The sequence below is a fragment of the Ciona intestinalis genome, unplaced genomic scaffold (assembly GCF_000224145.3).
Source record: "Ciona intestinalis unplaced genomic scaffold, KH HT000134.2, whole genome shotgun sequence".
NCBI lineage: Eukaryota > Metazoa > Chordata > Ascidiacea > Phlebobranchia > Cionidae > Ciona > Ciona intestinalis.
The window spans coordinates 175,781-194,721 of NW_004190456.2; the positions used below are offsets into that span (position 1 = coordinate 175,781).

The 18,941-nt window shown below is 36.9% G+C and overlaps 2 protein-coding genes and 1 non-coding gene across 10 annotated transcripts in view; 1 reads left to right on the plus strand and 2 right to left on the minus strand.

Annotated features, from left to right (window-relative positions):
- Positions 1-4,836, minus strand: part of zf(c2h2)-47 (zinc finger (C2H2)-47) — an 11,147-nt gene extending 6,311 nt beyond the window's left edge. Inside the window, exons 1-10 of the mRNA XM_002123743.1 lie at positions 4,791-4,836; positions 4,439-4,615; positions 3,467-3,574; positions 3,024-3,212; positions 2,863-2,892; positions 2,511-2,619; positions 2,121-2,233; positions 1,306-1,514; positions 787-956; positions 229-339 (exon numbers count right to left, since the gene is read on the minus strand). Of these exons, the coding sequence (XP_002123779.1) occupies positions 229-339; positions 787-956; positions 1,306-1,514; positions 2,121-2,233; positions 2,511-2,619; positions 2,863-2,892; positions 3,024-3,056 (775 nt within the window). The 5' untranslated portion in view covers positions 3,057-3,212; positions 3,467-3,574; positions 4,439-4,615; positions 4,791-4,836. The remainder of the gene's footprint in view (positions 1-228; positions 340-786; positions 957-1,305; positions 1,515-2,120; positions 2,234-2,510; positions 2,620-2,862; positions 2,893-3,023; positions 3,213-3,466; positions 3,575-4,438; positions 4,616-4,790) is intronic.
- A 1,605-nt stretch (positions 4,837-6,441) lies between these two features.
- LOC108950390 lies at positions 6,442-18,720 on the minus strand. 8 transcript variants are annotated; one of them, XM_026838971.1, is made up of 18 exons: positions 18,627-18,720; positions 17,473-17,569; positions 17,102-17,213; positions 16,633-16,693; positions 16,148-16,275; positions 15,748-15,862; positions 15,271-15,373; positions 15,004-15,031; positions 14,547-14,674; positions 14,064-14,171; positions 13,491-13,680; positions 12,894-12,986; positions 12,229-12,342; positions 11,927-12,069; positions 11,635-11,710; positions 11,151-11,332; positions 10,000-10,250; positions 9,064-9,190 (listed from the first exon to the last, which is right to left on the minus strand). In XM_026838971.1, exons 1-17 carry the CDS (start codon positions 18,632-18,634, stop codon positions 10,041-10,043), a joined length of 1,896 nt encoding a protein of 631 aa, XP_026694772.1. In that variant the 5' UTR covers positions 18,635-18,720; the 3' UTR covers positions 9,064-9,190; positions 10,000-10,040. The 8 variants fall into 8 exon arrangements, with proteins under 8 accessions (XP_026694778.1, XP_026694776.1, XP_026694774.1 ...); XM_026838977.1 differs by lacking the exons at positions 9,064-9,190; positions 10,000-10,250 and adding an exon at positions 6,442-6,508 and having other exon boundaries at positions 11,151-11,256; XM_026838975.1 differs by lacking the exons at positions 9,064-9,190; positions 10,000-10,250 and adding an exon at positions 7,032-7,140 and having other exon boundaries at positions 11,151-11,256.
- On the plus strand, positions 15,815-15,860 carry mir4175 (microRNA 4175). Its single transcript, NR_034571.1, has one exon. It is a non-coding gene; the product is annotated as a microRNA 4175 (primary transcript).
- Positions 18,721-18,941: the final 221 nt, after the last annotated feature.

An 18,941-nucleotide genomic window follows, 5' to 3' on the forward strand; every position in this document is an offset into this window, starting at 1 on the left:
TAGGTGTCTATACAAACAAACAGAGCCAAAGTATATTGCATTCACCACATTAATCAATGAGGTTCCCTATGCTTGACAACTATGAGTGTAACTGTATTTTAACAATGTCACCCCAGATTTTACCCTGCTGTTAGGTGTCTATACCAACAAGCAGAGCCAAAGTATATTGCATTCACCACATTAATCAATGAGGTTCCCTATGTTTGACAACTATGAGTGTAAACTTACTCATATCAAGTGTTCCATACATTGTGCTGCAAACTTCATTGTAACGACATTCCACCACCTTAGATGGGGCTGGTTCCCCTTTCTTTGTGATGCCAACAATACATTTGGGACCTGAGGTAAAAGTGTGCAAACAATTTATAAAGGGGGTTTATTCACTATTTTCACGCTCTGATATAGTCTCGCTGTAGTACGTTCCTTAAGATCATAAAACAAACAATTTCCAGAAGATACAGTTTACATGTATAATATACGTGGCAACAACAACATACATAATACATGAATAAATAAATTTAACTTATTCACCCTCATGTGACAGGGCAACAACAGTCATTATAAAATAGAAGTTCTATTTAGACGCCGCTAGCATTAGTGACTACAGGGTTATTGCTGTTAGTTGTCTTTCCGAAGGACACGATCGCCCCGTAACAACAAGCCTTGAACTCATAATAGCAACAAGCCTTGAACAGCAACAAGCCTTGGTGACAGCAACAAGCCTTGAACCCATAACCTATTAGTTAAAGCAGGACAATTGCACCACAACGACAACACCACACATACCTTCGCAACCAGGAACTTGGTCGTTAGAGATCAACTCAACAATGATATTTGATAACTTGATGAGGTAATCAGCCAACATGGGTTGCTGGGGCAGGAAGTCACGGACCTTCTCTACGTTGCAACGAGTCTTCAATCCATTGATCAACAAGGAGAAGTATTGTTCAGTTGAGCTGCGGGGGGTGGCGTTTAATTAGTTGTAAGAAAAGATAAATCAGCTGCAGTTTGATGTTTAGGCCCTTGCTTGTTTAGTGCACGTTTCTTCAACCCAGTGGTCACTAATGTCTTGTAGCACATTGGGTGTTGTGGTAATGGGCCAACTATAGCCTTTATTTTAGAAATCACCCATGCAGAATAAAATAAAAAGCATTTCGAATTTTGCAAATTTTTATTAATTTCAGTTCATTAGATACAGTAATTGTACCAAGAAATTAAACTGTTATAAAGAAATAGGTTTGTTATTTGGCGGCAACACCCTACAGTGATCATTCTTGAAAGTGAAACCACTAGTTCGATATTCACCTGCAAATATCTTCATGTGTCTTTGCTTCTTTATGTTTTTGTTCCAAAACCTTCATCCATTGTTTGACATCAGTCATCAATGAAGCTTCACACACACCATTCATGCCAGTCATATCCATCATACCGGACATCATGTCGGACATGGATTCACCACTGCATACTTTGGTAGCGATGTCACCACTACTGGCAAGCAGACCACTCGCCATCATCTGTGGGATTGTGATTTCAAATAATGAGTCTAACTTATTTATCCTTGCATGGCGGGGCAACGACGGTCGTTATAACACGGGTGTTTTGTTTCATACACCTCGTGCTCGCTTACAAGTTACCACGTAAGTAACTTATTTATCCTTGCATGGCGGGGCAACAACAGTCGTTATAACACAGGTGTTCTGTTTCATATACACCTCGTGCTCGCTTACAAGTTACCACATATGTAACTTATTCATCTTTGCATGGCGGGGCAACAAGAGTTGTTATAACACGGGTGTTGTCTTTCATACACCATGTATGTAACTATGCAGGTTATTATTTTTAACTTTAGAAGCAGGCGCGCTAACCACTCTGCCGGTCCCAGTGAAGAAGCAATAAACTGGTTTTGTCTTCCCAATTATTTTGGGTTTGTCAGCCACTGGTGAAAAGCATATTAGGTGTTTAGTAGCTCAGTAAGGTGTTGGTTTCAAGGTAATGACCAGCCCAAAATGGTAACAGTATCAAGCCTGTACCATTTGGTTAGTGGTTACAGATATATACAGTAGCAAAGCGGGGTAATGAATTTACAGTAACATTCAGCAAACTATATTTGAACCACAAACCTCAATCATGCTGTTTGCTCCTGGGATGAAAGCAAAGAAACTATTACAGAATCCTTGTTGGCAGGTTGTCATTACTTCAGCCATACAGTGAGCTGCGGCTACGAACTTTTGTTCTGTGGTGAAGAAGTAATGTTTGTAAGACTACATATCATAGGTATATATGTTATAATTGGGAAACTCTGGCCAAAATACAAATACCAAGTTGTAGGACCTTACCCACAAAGAATGGAACAGAATATTTAATGGGGTAAAGGGGTATTGAACTAACTCTGTCCCAATTTTTAAGAACTCCTAGCGTGGTAAGACATAGGACGTTACTTATATAGAATAGAAAACACATAGTATGTGCACTGTTAACCCAAATTTGTTTAAAGTATTAGTTGTACTTACTGGCACATGCCTTGGCTCGTAAATGGAGCATGCTTGAGGAACATTGACATGCATTTGGAAGCCTTCTCATATGCAGTACGTACTGTGCATTGAGGGTACAGTGGGAGATCTAAAAATTTGAAAGTGAAAACGGTAAATTTATCGTTATACTGTTATAACTAGTGGGAATAACATCGTTGTTCTGTTCATACACCTTGTTCCAATTTACAAGTTACTAGCCAAGTAACTTATTGATGAAAAACACGAGTGTGTGTGGTCACTTTAACACCTAATGTTGACTGTTATATAATTAGTTATAATAACTCGGTTTATTTCATGCAGTAAATACAAATCTAAAACTACATTCACTTACCGTTGTCAGCGATAACTGGGCATGATGGGCCTGTGGAAAGATAGGAATGTTTGGTAACAAGTATTGTAACTAAGTTGGGGACAATATTAGCATAAATCGTAGGTCGCTTGGCATATAATGCTGTAGGACCTCACCCGTATAGAATACAATGCATTGCTTACCATTAAGCACTGGAACATTGCAGAGTTCCCCATTATTACAACATCTCAGTTCACTGCATGATGAAACAACGATACCGGTTCCATTAAGTTCATTCCGAAGACCATCAGTGAATGCTGGGTCTGAGCAGTTCAAACCACATACATTGGTATCAGTGCATCCCATCAAAGCACCCTTTTTCTCAGCTCCCTCTGTGTATGTTTGGTGAATTATGTTTCTTTATTGAATATTACAATATATGTATATATAAAATAGTGGCGGCCAAAAGTTTCAGGGAGGCACAAAACTAAAGTTTGTTTAAAGTCTAACAACTATGGGTAATGGTCCAACTCTGGCATAAATCCCGGGTCCCATGGCTTGCCTCGCTGTAGGATCTCACCCACAAAGATAACATGATGTTAAGAAATTGTTTCTAAAATGGCTCAATTGTTTAACAACAACTTACGGAAAGTTCCAGAAACATAATAAGTCGAACAGGATTCCCCAAATTTGCAACGTTTTGATTGAACTTGGCCGACAGTTTCATCGGCAAGTCCCTCGTAACATAATGGACCTGGGAATAAACACAAAGTTACCTTTACATTCAATTATAAGAAAAGCTCAGGTAGATTTAGGTTATATATATATACGTGCATATACACTCACTAAAATAATATTTAATTGTTATTTATCATCATACTATGGAGGAAAAAGGCTTCTACAAAACTTTGTGCATTTTAGTTTATATCACAAAGTGAACATTGTAGGGTTTGGTAAAAAACAAAAACAACTTGTAGTGCTTGGAACAAAGTCTAAGCAAAAGGTGGCATCACGATCTTGGTGTGTTGATAATTACAGAATGTTGACATGACTCTCCAGGGCTGAGGGTTGCACGACTATGTTAGCTTTACAATTTTATTTATGGAGATGAATCAGATGATGTATATTTATGAAAATGATGTATGTGTGGGCAATAGTGGGCTTGAATATTTGGTATTGTTCAAAAAGAAGCAACAAGCAGGTATACCAAACATGAGAACCTATAAGCTTGGTGGCAGCATGGGATAGTATGAAAGAATGAATGAATGTAACTTGCTTTATCTTCACAGGGCCGGAAAAGAACAGTTGTTATAACACATGTGTTCTGTTTTATATACCTCGTGCCCGCTAACAAGTTACCATGTATGTAACTTAATTATCCTGGCATAGCGGGGCAACGACAGTCGTTATAACACGGGTGTTCTGTTTCATACAACTCGTGACCACTTACAAGTTACCACATATGTAACTTATTTATCCTCGCATGGTGGGGCAATAACAGTCCATATAACATAGGTGTTCTGTTTCATACACCACATGCCAAGTTACGAGTTACCATGTTTGTAACTTTGTGAGTTAATATAATAGTTAGGCCGTGTTGCGCAACTACATTACCAACCTTGGTATGGTACATTGCAGCCTTCACTATGGCAGCACTGGTAGCTGTCACATGATGTAACATTAAGACCAGATTCGTTACGCATGGAAGCGATGGCCTCAGGTGTTGAGCAATCAAAAGCCCCACAAGCCATCATGTTGATGCAACCGGACATAGCTCCTGCAGAGTTGGTGCCGTCTGTGGAAAGTCATATTGTGAGTTGGTGTTTTTTGTTAAACATACAAAATTATTTCTTGGATCTTATAGAAAAATAAAAAAGCTTTGGAAAATGGAAAGCGCTGTTAAATGCGTTTACGCTGGGGTAAGGTCGCACAGGTATTTGTTTAAACAATACAGACTGTAATTGACTTACTTATGTCCATTCTTCCGTAGAAGTTGACGCAAACTTCGGTTGGTTTGCATGAGACCTTGATAAGTGCCGGTGACATGTCGCCTTCTCCGGTGATACCAGCGAAACATGTTGGGCCAGTTTCTATAAAGATTTGATGGTAAATATATTAAATTACCGTCAGCGCGCTGGATTTTTTCGGTTCAAATTTTGGAAAATAGCAAAAAGTGAAAACGTGTTCGCAACTTTGCGCGCGAGATTATAAGGGAAATACCCGTTAAAGTCACAACGGTTGAAGCAACTAGATTTTTATTTTTTTATTTAATGGGGACAAGATTTGCCGATACTCATTTGAATCGCTTACCAGTGAATCCAAACATTTGCAAATGTTTCAACCGCTATTAAAACTAGATTATAAACCACACACTCGCACTCTAACAGTCCCTATTAACGAAACATTAAAATAAATAAAATTTAGGCATATTTGAATGCGATTGCGAAGATTATTAAATTAATTAGAAACAGCAAACAAGGATTTAAAAATCTAAACCACCGTTTTTATAACACGCTATGGATTTTAAATTTTTAATATAGGCTGACAAAGTCTTACAGAATGGCAGACAAAACGTTTGAATAAAAATTACATTTTTATATTAGAATGGCCGAAAGTTAACATTACATTATGCCCGGCAGCAGAAGTAACAAAATATAAACATTTACTTTGGTAAGGAACATTGCAGTTGTCCCCGACACAGCACTTGAACCCGCTGCATGAAGTGACCAGCAGATCAGGGGAGTTGTCATTGATTGCTTGTAGCCCTTCTGGTGTTGAACAATCCCAGTTACCGCAAGCGATCGCTTTCACGCACCCGCTCATGGCTCCGCTCATTTCGGATCCGTCTGGAAGTAGAATATTGTGTTTTATTAGGATACAGTAGTTAATTGGAAACAATAGTAACAAAATTTTCGCTGTTTTTAATAATTGCTAAAACGGGGGCCTGGGATGTACACCAATCCGAGTGTATGAATGTAATGAATGAATGTAACTTGCTTTATCCTCGCGTGACTGGAAAACGACAGTCGTTATCACACGGAATTAACACCTCGTGCCAGCTTACGAGTTACCAAGTATGTTACTTTGTAGGTGATTATTTTCATCTTTTAAGTCTGCTGGCTTAAAATTTGAACATCCCATCATTAGTGACCACTGGGTTGAAGCAATTGCCGCTAAGTGTTTTGCAAGATTCTACCCCCGGCTCTCAACCCACTTACATTAGCAATCAACAATACAGGAACTTACTGATCATAACTGTCCCATAGAATGTTGAACAAAGTTCGTCTGGTTGACAAACCACTGTCGTTGTTGGAACGGCATCGCCGACGCCGGTCAATCCAGAAATACATGTCGGTCCTGTGTCGAATTAATTTTTTTTAAATAGAGTAGGGTGGGGCAAGATGGAACACATTTTATACTATTGTCTCGTCCCATTTGGTAGTAAACAAAAACATTTAATTAATAATAAAACCGTATACTTACGACTCCCAATAAACCGATGTTAATCGTTTAAAACACGATCAGGATATTTAGATATTATGTGCTGCCAAAGGTCCCATCTTACAGAATACGATACTATATCATAGATGTTTGAAACTAATACCAACCTGTAGCCACGTTCTGGGCTCTGGCAACAGCCAGCAACAGTGAAAACGCTACGAAATATTTCATCTTTTAGAAAATTTACCTAAAAATAAGACCAATAAATAGTCGAACACCCGGAATTTATTACAGCACCAAAACTCTGGTATAGATTTACTAATATTAAGATAAAGGCATAAAGCTGTAGAAATTTAATTATACAAAGCGCTGATTATCTTTCGAAACATCACTTTTTGCTGTTGTGGCTGCCATATTACCCTAAAACTAAGCAAAAATAATCAGAAAAATGATAATAATTATGGCAATATTAAGTCATTTTTTAAACCCGGTTTTTAAAAGTTTTTAAAATTATATTGCTGCAAGCACGCATTGTGTATAAACACTTAGAGTGAAAAAATAGAAATCTGTTTATATACAGTCAATACACTTTATAATAAACCCATAAAATAAATATAAAATTACGATCCTTTATCTTAACCCACGCTATAAAAATCCGCAAACTCGTAAAGGATTTGTAAACCTGTTCAAACTCCGGGACTGCAGCACGTTATATATATAGCCACATAAGGAGAAAAGAGCCATGGAAAAAAACGCATGCTCACAAGACCTAGCCTTCCGCACTAACATTACATTGTGTGGTTATAGATCTCGTGAGGAGAGGGTTGGGGACAATATGCCTTTTGTTGGCATCAGGTGACCGTAGTCATGTCCGTTTCACTGAATAAACATTAAGTATTTGTGGAAAGTTTACCGCGTAAAAATATGAATGTGGTTTTTAGGTCACTGTTCAAATTTGAAGTCCTTTAATGGAAACAGCTCAATAATAGAGTTATTTCTCTGTGTTTGTGGATATGTGTGTTTAGGTATATAACGCACCTAACGGCTATTGCTCCAACCTGGTGGTCACTTATACGTTATCAAATTAGGCGTCAAAGTAATTTGAGTGACTTAATCATACAAGTAAATGAACCAAATAGAAAGGGTTCAAAGCTCGACGCTGCTACCATTGTGAACATGTGTCTTTGCATCAACCCGGTGATTTCTTACGGGTTGTACACATTTGGCATAAAATCACTTATACGTGTGTTTAGTTATACAAATACCCGCGAATCTAACCCTCATCTGATGCTCATAGAGTTGAAAAAGCATTCCTAATTGTTTAAACATTTTGGATTCGACGCACGGCCGGGAAACATGGGAATTTTGTTCTAACGGTATCCTTCTTACCCCAAGGTATTGTAAGTTTAACCTAGGTGCTCATAAGCGCTGTCATAAAGTGTATGCAGTCAACATACATGGTGCAATGTGGCACGGGTGTTATAAACAGCCTTTTAGAAAAAAGCCAATAATTTGTAACACGTATTCGATATGACAGGGGTGTTATTGCCAGCCTTTCAATAAAAATTCTATTTGTGTAACGTTACATTAAATCCGAAGAGAAACACGGCCTTATACAATATTTACAAACTATCAAAGCTATCGAAGTTACCATGCATTGTGCGCAATGGGAATTAGGTGTTATTAACAATATTTTAGAGAAAAAAATATGGAAGGCAGCAACAAGGCCGAACATAACACGTCCTTGCGCAATATTTGCAAAATCACGCTCTGGACCTTTGTCGTTATCCATCATCCATCGTATGAATACAAACGCTAACGTGATGAATTGACCAAACGACCGAACGTAGTTGCCAGGGCAACGTAAAGAAAATATTTAAAGCTAAAGCTAGCTTCAAAAGCGCTGTTGACATTACGCGGTATAGGCTTTGAGACGGAAGGAAGCTAAAATAGCGTGAACGCAGCGCTTGGCAATCTTGGTTTTGTGAGACACATGTGTGCTGTAGGTGGGTGCGGGTATATATATACCAAACAATGATTAAATATAACTTATTCATCCTCACGCGGTGGTGCAACGACAGTCGTTACAATAATGATGTTCTGTTTCATACACCTCGTGCCCACTCACAAGTTACCACGTATGTAACTTATTTATCCTCACATGGCGAGGAAACGACAGTTGTTATAATACGAGTGTTCTGTTTCATACACCTCGTGCCAGCTTACAAGTTACCACGTAAGTAACTTGTGGGTGGTAGTTTTTTTTTGTATGAGCGACAAATTGGACGACACATTAGTGACCACTGGGTTGGAGTAATTGCTGTTAAGTGTTTTGACCAATAAGACCACATACGCCCACAATGGTAGCGGCTATAAAGGCGCGGTCCATGTTATAAATGATGTAAACAGGCTAACTGTAATAAAGCTTCAGTGAAACAGTTTCATTCTACACGATTAAACAATGTTAATCGTACACCTATAGTGACGATGTGAACAGTATTTGGGCCACAGTTCCCTTGTTAACCCAGGAGGACAATAATACAGCAAAAGTTTCGTAAAAATATTTTTTCTTGTTAACAATTTTTTAACATAAGAAAATAAGCGATTTTTTAAAAACGGAAAAACACGGTTAATAATTCGGATACTTTGTGGTTAAAAACCAAACCACAGTTGACTTTTTGCAAGTCATGACTGTTCTTTGTGAAAAATAAGTAAACATAACTTCCATTTAACCAACCGCGGTATTGCGGGGGCGAGCACACCTTGGCCAAATAATACAAAATCATACCATAGCCCTCTCACCTCTAACCCACTGTCTTATAATCTTTTCTTTCTTCACTGTGTGAGCTTCTCCTAAATCACAATGTCTCGCTTGAATTGGTCCGTACGCTTCACGTGGGAGGGCACGGCGAACGGAAGACGCGGCAAACTTAAACACGGTGACAAAACACATTTATTAGACGCGTTACCAACACAAAACAAGATACAAAGCCATCTTATGATCATTGAACACAGGTGTGGTCCAATCTTCACCGGGTAAAACCAACCAACATTTCCTACTAATCAGTCATTACCGAGTTATTTCATATTAGGGTAATAAAGACAGTAGGTGTAATGATTTGGACGTGTTTAGGTAATTACTGAGTTATCTTGTAGTAGGTGCAATTATAGATGAGAGACAAAATCAAAATTCTAAGTGTCAATATTTAAAAGAGTTTGGGTAATTCATTTAATTCGTAAGTTTTTTATGACCATAGGTTAATTAAACAACAATTAGGTTTATATCAATCTGGGTTTAAACTATAAACTTGGGTAAAAACCAGCCTTGTATGCTTTTCATGGTATGTTTTAAACAGCAATAATAGTTCAAATAACAAAGTCAGGGAATCTGTTTAAAATCCGCGACATTTTTAACGTTTCTATAAAGTAGGGTGGGGGAAGATGGGACACCTTTGACACATAATAACCAAATATCCTGATTGTGTTTTAAACAATTAACAACGATCTGTGGGAGCCGTGAGGATAAAGTTTCATAAAAAATCGTTAAATGTTTGTTTACTACCAAATTGGAAGAGAAAATAGATTGAAAAGGTGTGCCATCTTCCCCCATCCTACTATACCATATGGGTGAAGTGCTGAGTTGGATCATTATCGCATTTAAACAACGTTAGGTTTATCACAAGCAAACCGAAAAAAAACTCAAAAGAAACAAAACAACAGAAAATAAAAACAAACGACCTTTCATACGTCATAATCAAATCTGAAATTCGCGATTGTTGTCACGTGGTTTGTTGATGACGTAACGTTTCAACAGCGCGACACACTTCTGTGACGTCACTATCCTCATTCTGATTCATATCAAGCGACAATGAAAGCCACGGTGACGTCACTAATTGCTCAAACCAACTGACGTCACACATGACGTCACGAACAAACGTCATCATGGCAAGTATACAGCGCATGGAGTTGAGTTTTAGTTGTTGTTGTGGCTGAGGGGGAAGCTATTGTATATAAGTATAACATATATAGTAGGATGGGAAGATGTGACACCTTTAGCACATAATATCCAAATATTCTGATCGTGTTTTAAACAATTAACAACGGTTTATACGGGAGTCGTGGGCGTATAGTTTTATATTTCCATTATTTTCTTTGTTTACTACTAAATGAGAAGAGAAAATGAAATGAAAAGGTGTCCCATCTTGCCCCACCCTACTATATATTGTGTTACAGTAGCTTGGCGTTATCTGTGTGGAAAAACTTGAAACGGGTGGTTTATTGTACATGGTGGTTTCATACACCTTGTGTCACTCCTTGACATTTATAATGTCAATTACTAAAATAGCTTGGCAATGTAGAAGTTATCTGTTTAATCATCATCACATTGTTTATCCTTGCGCAGCAAATAAATAAAGTTATAACATGGATAATTACTACGCAACATATATGGTGGCTTCTTTGGATATCACTTGGCACTGTTTAAAAACCTTGCTTTGAACCTGAGTTGCCCTTGACTGCCTACTAACTTGTTCTATCAACTTTAAAATGACCTTAAACCAAACACAGGGTAATTACTCGCATATTCCGGCAAAGTGGTTAGCGCGCCTGCCTCTAACCCAGAGGTAATGAGTTCAAGGCTCAATCGCTGCTACCATCTTAGGTGTATGTGGCCTTGGGCAAAATACTTAACAATAATTGCTCCAACCCAGTGGTCAGCGGGCATGAGGTGTATGAAATAGAACAGCCGTATTATTAGACTGTTGTTGCCCCGCTATGCAAGGATAAATAAGTTGCATTCGTTCAATAAACTCACACACCAACGCCAGTACAGTTTCAGCATATATATGTATTTGTATCATACATGTTTCATTCAAAACACAACAACCAACCTTAGCTGTCGAGTTCAAACCAAGAATCCAAACCTCACGGAATATTCTATGGTTGAGTGGATACAGCTTCGCGCTTGAGTGGTCGAGAAGATTCTTCCTCGGCTCACTAGGTGGAGATAGAGAGATGAAATCGGATTGAAGGTTGAAGCGAAATATTTCGGTCCAGAGAAGAAAAGCAGAAGCTGTGTTTAAATAATGCTGTTTCGTATTCTGTTGTTATTTAGGCATAATGTAATACATAAGATGGAATCTAATTTTAAATCTATTCCGTTCCCATGGAAATGTAATAGTATTAGATACAAATTTGTAGTGTATAAGAACCTTGATATAAAGTAATGAAGTGTTGTCGAATGGCACCGTAATGTTGGTATAATAAAATGACATCAGGATATAATAACTTTCTATACCAGATAAGCAATTTATATATTTTTGAAGAATTGTTTGATATTTGTTTCGCATTAAATTATTTAACTTTATTACACACCTTGTAATGCATTATGGGTATTCCCCCGAATCATTACCAGTAGTTGAGGGACCTCTATTGGTATTGGTTTGTTTACCTGTGAAAGATAAACATAGTTATATCTTAATAATACCAAAATGCTACCGACATTTGTTTTTTAAGTATGGATGACAATTTGAACAACCCATTAGTGACCACTGGGTTGGATCAATTGTCGTTAAGTGTCTTGCCCAAGGACACATACGCCCACAATGGTAGCACCATCGAACCTATACCCACCGCACTACAACCAACCATATAAAATATATGGTACCTTCCCATGAATTGTCATCATGGTAGAAAGCAATGCAATCGCACCACTGGTCACATGACTCGATCCCTGGCTTGTGATTGGTCGATGAATCAGCGAATGAAAAACCTCCATTAATTCCGGATTTGAAACAATGATATTCCACTCTGTGATGTCATAATGTGGTTTTAAATTTGAATAAATTATTTTATCGCTATAACAATTTAGTAAAAATTTTAATTATTATTGATTTGTCTTGTCAAAATCAAAAAAAAAAATAATAATTACTCAAAAACTTTTCACCCAAATTACAACATGATATCTACTTGTAACTGATTTGTCCTGGATCAAAACGTTTAACAAATCCAGAACATTGTGTATTATGATGTCATCAATGACATCATCAGTTGATTGGACAGCATTAACAACGATGGATACAGCTGCAATAATTAAACAATTGGCAGTTATTTATATTTCTATTATATTTGGGTGAGGCCCAGAGTTGACCCATTACCCCAACATTGTATATGCACATTCTACTCTATATGGGTGAGGTCCTACAGTGAGGCACGCCATGGAACCTGGGATTTAAGCCACAGTTGGTCCATTACCCCAACATTGTATATGCACATTCTATTCTATATGGGTGAGGTCCTACAGTGAGGCATGCTATGGGACCTGGGATTTAGACCAGAGTTGGCCCATTACCCCAACATTGTATATGCACATTCTATTATATATGGGTGAGGTCCTACAGTGAGGCATGCTATGGGACCTGGGATTTAGGCCAGAGTTGGCCCATTACCCCAACATTGTATATGCACATTCTATTCTATATGGGTAAGGTCCTACAGTAAGGCACGCTAGGGGACCTGGGATTTAGGCCATAAAACTGTTAAATTGTTCTTCGATTTAAAGTGTCTCAAATTTAAACAATTTAAAAATAATGTTATAAACTAATAAATGTTAATATTATATTGCTGGTTCCCACCTTTCCTCACAATCTTATGGTCAGTTAAAGGAGGTTGATGAGGAAGAAGCAGATGGAGAAGTTTCATCAATAAGTGGGTGGTGGAAGGTGATGCTGTATGGAGGGGGGTTGGTTAGGCACCGAGCTTTGGTAAATGTAGGGGTGTTAAGGTGGGCAGTGCTACCCCAGAAAATTCCTTCACACCATTCTATATGGGTGAGGTGCTTGTTAAGAAATTAGGGTCAGATTTGGTTTATTACCCCAACACTCAGTGTGCTTAAATGTCATCCATGCAACCAATGTCGACCTGCCATCCCAGGTTTGTTGATTGTTCTTCTAAGCCAGAGGTGTGCAACCTGTGACCTTCGGAGCCGGCTGCTTATTTTGACTGAAATTATTTGGTGTGGCAAAAAATTTATATCCCAATTTTCCTCAGAAATTAAATCCCATATTTCATATTTGTGCAAGGAGATAACCGCATGTAATTTATACCTGGCCCTCCTGTAATAAAAGTCACGCACCCTTGTTATCAGCAAAGTTTTATGAAGGGAAGGCAGGGATAGTTAGACACACAATCCTGTGAAACAAATCTAACTTATTGGTTGTAATGTTAAGCACCTTGCTTAATGAACTCCCAGTTTAAATAAGCGTCCACTATGTTTGGTACAATATCCATTATCCATGTAACAATGCTTGATTGTGAGTCATCACTATCCTCTGTTTGTGATGATGATGTCATAATGGCTTGGTTTAAAATAAAAAAAAGTTTGCTGGATTGTGATTGGTTGGTTGAATGGAGCAAGGTGTTCTGGAATCATATAAAACATTGACATCATAATAGGCAGTATTATAAGTTATGACATCACAATAAACATTCTTATGAGTTACGAGATTATATTAAACAAAGCGCTAATTTAAGTGTGTAGCTTTAAAAATGTTCAACAAAAATTAAGTTGCTTTTGTTATTTTAACATTTTGTAAGAAAACCATGAAGTTGGTCAATTCTCTATACAGTGTAAGATTTATTTTTCAGGAAAAATGTCTTGTTTTCAATAGAACTATTCGATGGGATGAAATGCCAAAGGCACGTGACCAAAAGTGATGTAACACCCCATTATTAAAACACTTAAACACTGAAAATAATTTCATCTGTGTCAACTTAAAATTTAATTTATTCAAGTTAGGACTCACAGCAATAAGTTGTGCAACTTGTGAGTTAGCTTGAATAAGATCGGACAATATAAGTAAGGCAGGGGAATCAGTGTATGGTTCATCTATACTTGATATCCATTGCGTTACCTGTTTTTTGTACAGAATTAATATGGTTAATAACTTAATGTGAAATTAATTTCATATCCATGGGTTGTGATCACAAAGATCCGGAAAGGTTACAAAGTTAGTAATGGTGAACATGGTGGGGTCAGTTGCACATTTTTAAGGCACGAGTTGCACATTTTAAAAGCTAAGCTTCGTTATGCGTTTAAACCTCTATTCAAATAAGAAACTGTATATGCCATTTGGGCAAAATACATTTCTTTTATTAACTTGGTTGGACTTGATTTTCGTCTGTTACGAATTCGTAGCATCAGACACTTATTTCACTTTGATAGCGATTTTTTTTACATGATATTTAATTGTATGCGGAACAAATACTCCAACGAAACTTGTACATACCACTTGTGATTTCACCTCATTAGGGATAAGCGACTCTGGTTCCTGTAACAACACCCTCACATAAGTAGGGTGGGGGAAATATATGGTGTTTGTCTCCACAAGGTGGTGTATGAGAGAATGGGGAAGGTCTGGGAGGGAGGGAGTTATTAGGTTGTGTCACTATATTTATCCTTGCGTTGAGGGGCAACAAACGTTATATTTCAAGTGTTCTGTTTCATACACCTCATGCTCGCTTACAAGTTACCACGTTTGTAACTTATTTACCCTCTGATAGCGGGGCAACCACAGTCGTTATAACACGGGTGTTCTGTTCCATAAACCTCGTGCTTATAAGTTAACACTTACATTACTTATTTAAGGACAACATTTAAAGTTTTTAAGAAGTCACCATATTTATTCTTGCATAAATAGTGAATGTAAACTTAATTTTCAAGTGTTTTATATAATAGCACACTACCCGTCATCTTGTCTTCTTCTTTGCAAACCTGAGTGAAATAAAAACATAATTAATATCTTATTGTGGTGCAAAATATCAAGTGTATGAAAAAACAAAAAGACAAAACAGTTGTTATATCATGCTTGTGAATGAAACATACATGTTTCGGAAATGTGTTAAAAAAAAACTTAAAATTATAATTTTTTAAATTTTCTTTAATAGTTATGAGAAAAAATTTTGAGTTTGAATATTAAAATATAATGCAGTAAATGAATAATAGCAACTTACCATTGCAAGGAAGCAAATAAGTTTGATGATAAATGTTGGGAACGAAGATCCTTGTGCAGCCAACTGTGTCGTACAACTATGTAGGGTGGGGTGGGGGGTGGGGCTGGGATGAATAATTAACCTAAGATATCTATTTGTTGTAGCAGTCACAAATTTACGTAATAACTTTAAATTTAGTTTAGACCACAATAAAATAATCAAAATTTAAAAATACCTATAGCTGTTTAATAACTAAAACAAAATATTTTTGCTTTTTGGACAACCAATTAGTGGCCGCTGGGTTGGAGCAATTGTCGTTAAATGTCTCGCTCAAAGTCACATACGTGATACGCCCACAATAGTAGCAGCATCCAGCCTTGAACCCTCACCCTCTGAGGTAGAGGCAAGCAAGTTGTCCCACAGCAAGGGCATAGATAAATATGAGCAGTTGTACCATGTACCAGGTTGATACATAATGTAACAGCTATACTAACTTACCAGTTTCCACTCCAAGCAAATATTGAAAGCAGAACGATCGTTGCAACTTGTTTGCTGATGTCTATGTTACCACTGGATGGCGATAGTAGGTGATGGTGTAGCTCCGATGGTAGACCTGGTAAAAAGATATAAAGTTGTTGTTTAAAAGTTTATTAAAATAAACTTAAGTCCACAATAAAATATTAATGTAAACTATCCTTTAGCAGCTCATCTGGTATAAAAAAATGTAGTGTGTTTTCTTTTAAAATACACAATATGTTTCATAGTACATTTACAAAGTTTTTCAAGCTAAATTTTTGAAGTCAGGTCAATGAAAATTATTTACATTATTTTTACAAATTACAAAGTTCATTGCCGTAAAAAATGAAGCTATAAAACAATTCCAACCCCAAAAAACTACCTGATAAGTTGGATATCCCCTGTGGCAAAACAGATTCCGAAATTTCTTCGTAATTTTCCGTTAGATGAAGAAACGTGACGGATATTGTTGAAATGAATCGGCAAATTGAGTCGTGTAACATGGGATGGCTGTGGGGGAATAATATTTGAGGTTTTTTACTTGAATGAATGTGACTTATTTATCCTTGCATGGCGAGGCAACGACAGTCATTATAACATAGGTGTTCTGTTTTATACACCTCGTGCCCGCTTACAAGTTACCACGTATGTAACTTTGTTAGTGTTTAATTCTCTGCATGGCTTACAATTTAGACAACCCATTGAGAACCACTTGAGAACCACTGAGTTAAAACAATCATTATTAGGTGTCTTGCCCAGGGATACATTAGACAACTGTAGCAGCACCAAGCCTCAAACCCGTACCCTTTGTACTAAAGGCAATCGAACCAATCAACCACCCACACATTTATATACAATACACCTTACCTTTCATTTGCGTCAACTTGTGTCTTCAACCTCAATGCTAACAAGAGTAAATCGGATGAAACTGAAAATACAATACAACAGGATCACAATGCTTTCAAATCACAACAATTATCTAAGACATGCATAATATTAATATTAGTTTGTTTTTCAAAATATAGTAACAAAAAACATAAATTAAAATATTAACAACCAAGACAATTTGTAAAACACAGCTATTGTATTTAGGGTGACAGGTTAATTCTGCGCTAAATCTCAGGTCTCATGGCGTGCCTCACTGGAGGACCTCATCCATATAGAATAGAATGTGCATATACAATGTTGGGGTAATGGGCCAACCCTGGCGAAATTCCAGGTCCCACGGCGTGCCTCACAGTAGGACCTCACATATAGAATAGAACTCTGGTTTAAATCCCACGTCCATAGCATACCTTAGGACCTCACCCTTGTGGAACAAAACATATCAACTCACCAACAAGAGCCCATAAGTTTTTAACTTTTTGTGAATGAAGTTGGAATATTGAATGAAGGGAATTGAAAAGGTTCCATAAAACTATGGGGTTGCGTTGGCAGTTCATTTCTACCTGTGTATAGATATCGTGAATTTTACAAGCAATGTAAATTAGGTGTGGATTTTGTGGTTGCATGACATTTATCAATTATAGTAATATATATGTTGATGCTACGTATGGCTTGAAACAAGGCATGTGTTGAATTACACTAAGCAAGAGTCCTGATAACAAACACATATTCACATACCCACCATAACTAAACAACATATATATCACTATAATAGTAGCGTGCACACCTTTATTAATAAATACAAACCCTGGCGAAACCTACCATAACCAGAGGAAACCAGATTTCTTGAATTGAAACCACAAGTTTGTTTTCAAATTCATTCTTCTGAGGATCCATAGAAACATCATTTACCAACAACCTATTTAAGGTAGGGATAGCATTTTGATTGAATGTTTTAAATTTAATATAAAGATGCATTTTTATAAGTACATAATATTATAAACAGGAGTTGTTTCATGTCGCCCATAGAAATCACATAGCACACAGCGAATGGGGCTGGGAATGCATTTTAATAAGTTAACCCAACTTAGTTAACTAAGTATAACAAACAACTTAGCTAATAGTATAAGTGGTTTGTTATACCATTATTAAAGCTATGTAATAATGCCACAAAATCACTACTGATCTGCAATGTAAAACTGTTGATATACAATAAAATATGTGGTATACTGCCAATGCTAACTGCAGTCTCTATGACGTACTATTTCACTTTTGTTGTGAAACAAACTCAACAAAATCCTTTTAGAAAAAAAAGAAAAAAAGCAACAAATAAAATACTCTTGTAAAAGAAAATATAAAATCCTAATAAACTAAACTTGTCCATACTTAATAAGTTGATCTATACACGCAAACATGGATGCTTCAAAACTTTCTCTTCTAGACATGATAACTTCCTCTGTGTTTGGTGGACTTTCTATTGGCTGTAATGAAAGCTTACAACTAATAATAATGAAGTATATACCACGCGTGTCTTGATTGTTCTTTTACTCGGAAGTTAAATACTTCATGCTAGGTGTCTTGCTCTTGAACCAATAAGTTTTACAATAATGTTGTTTTACTGTCTTTTACTTTTTTTATGTTACTTTATTTCAAACGCTAAAACAAACTTATTCCAATTCCTCATGTACTTTCTGACACACTTAAGTTATAATTTTTTTACAAATATTTAGTTTAAAATTAGGTTTTACATGTCTATAAATAAGCAGGGAGTGCTAGTGAAGAACTTTCTTTCAACATTATCTGTGAACCACTGAACATAACAACCAACCACCAGCCTTCTAACTAATAACCCCTAAACTACCAATCTCTAATGCTTTATACCAACCTAATCGGTAATGTACCGGAAGATTCTATAATAGTGGCAAGAAGAGTAGTCAAAACCATACCAATTCAATGCTTCAACTTCCCCAACTTACCAATGCATTATAATAAGTTGGAAGGTTGGTTACCATGACAACCAACATCGACATCATGTCCTTATATGGGGGTGGGTACGGTACATGTTGTTGCCTGTGTTGATAGGTGAAATAATAATATAATCGTTTCACACATAGAGTATGCGGGGCAAGATGGGACACCTTTAGCACATAATATAAAAATATCCTGACTGTGTTTTAAACAATTAACAATGGTCTATAGAAGTCGTGAGGATACAGTTTTATAATTCTGTGAATGTTCTTTGTTTACTACCAAATGGGACGAGAAAATGGAGTTAAAAGGTGTCCCATCTC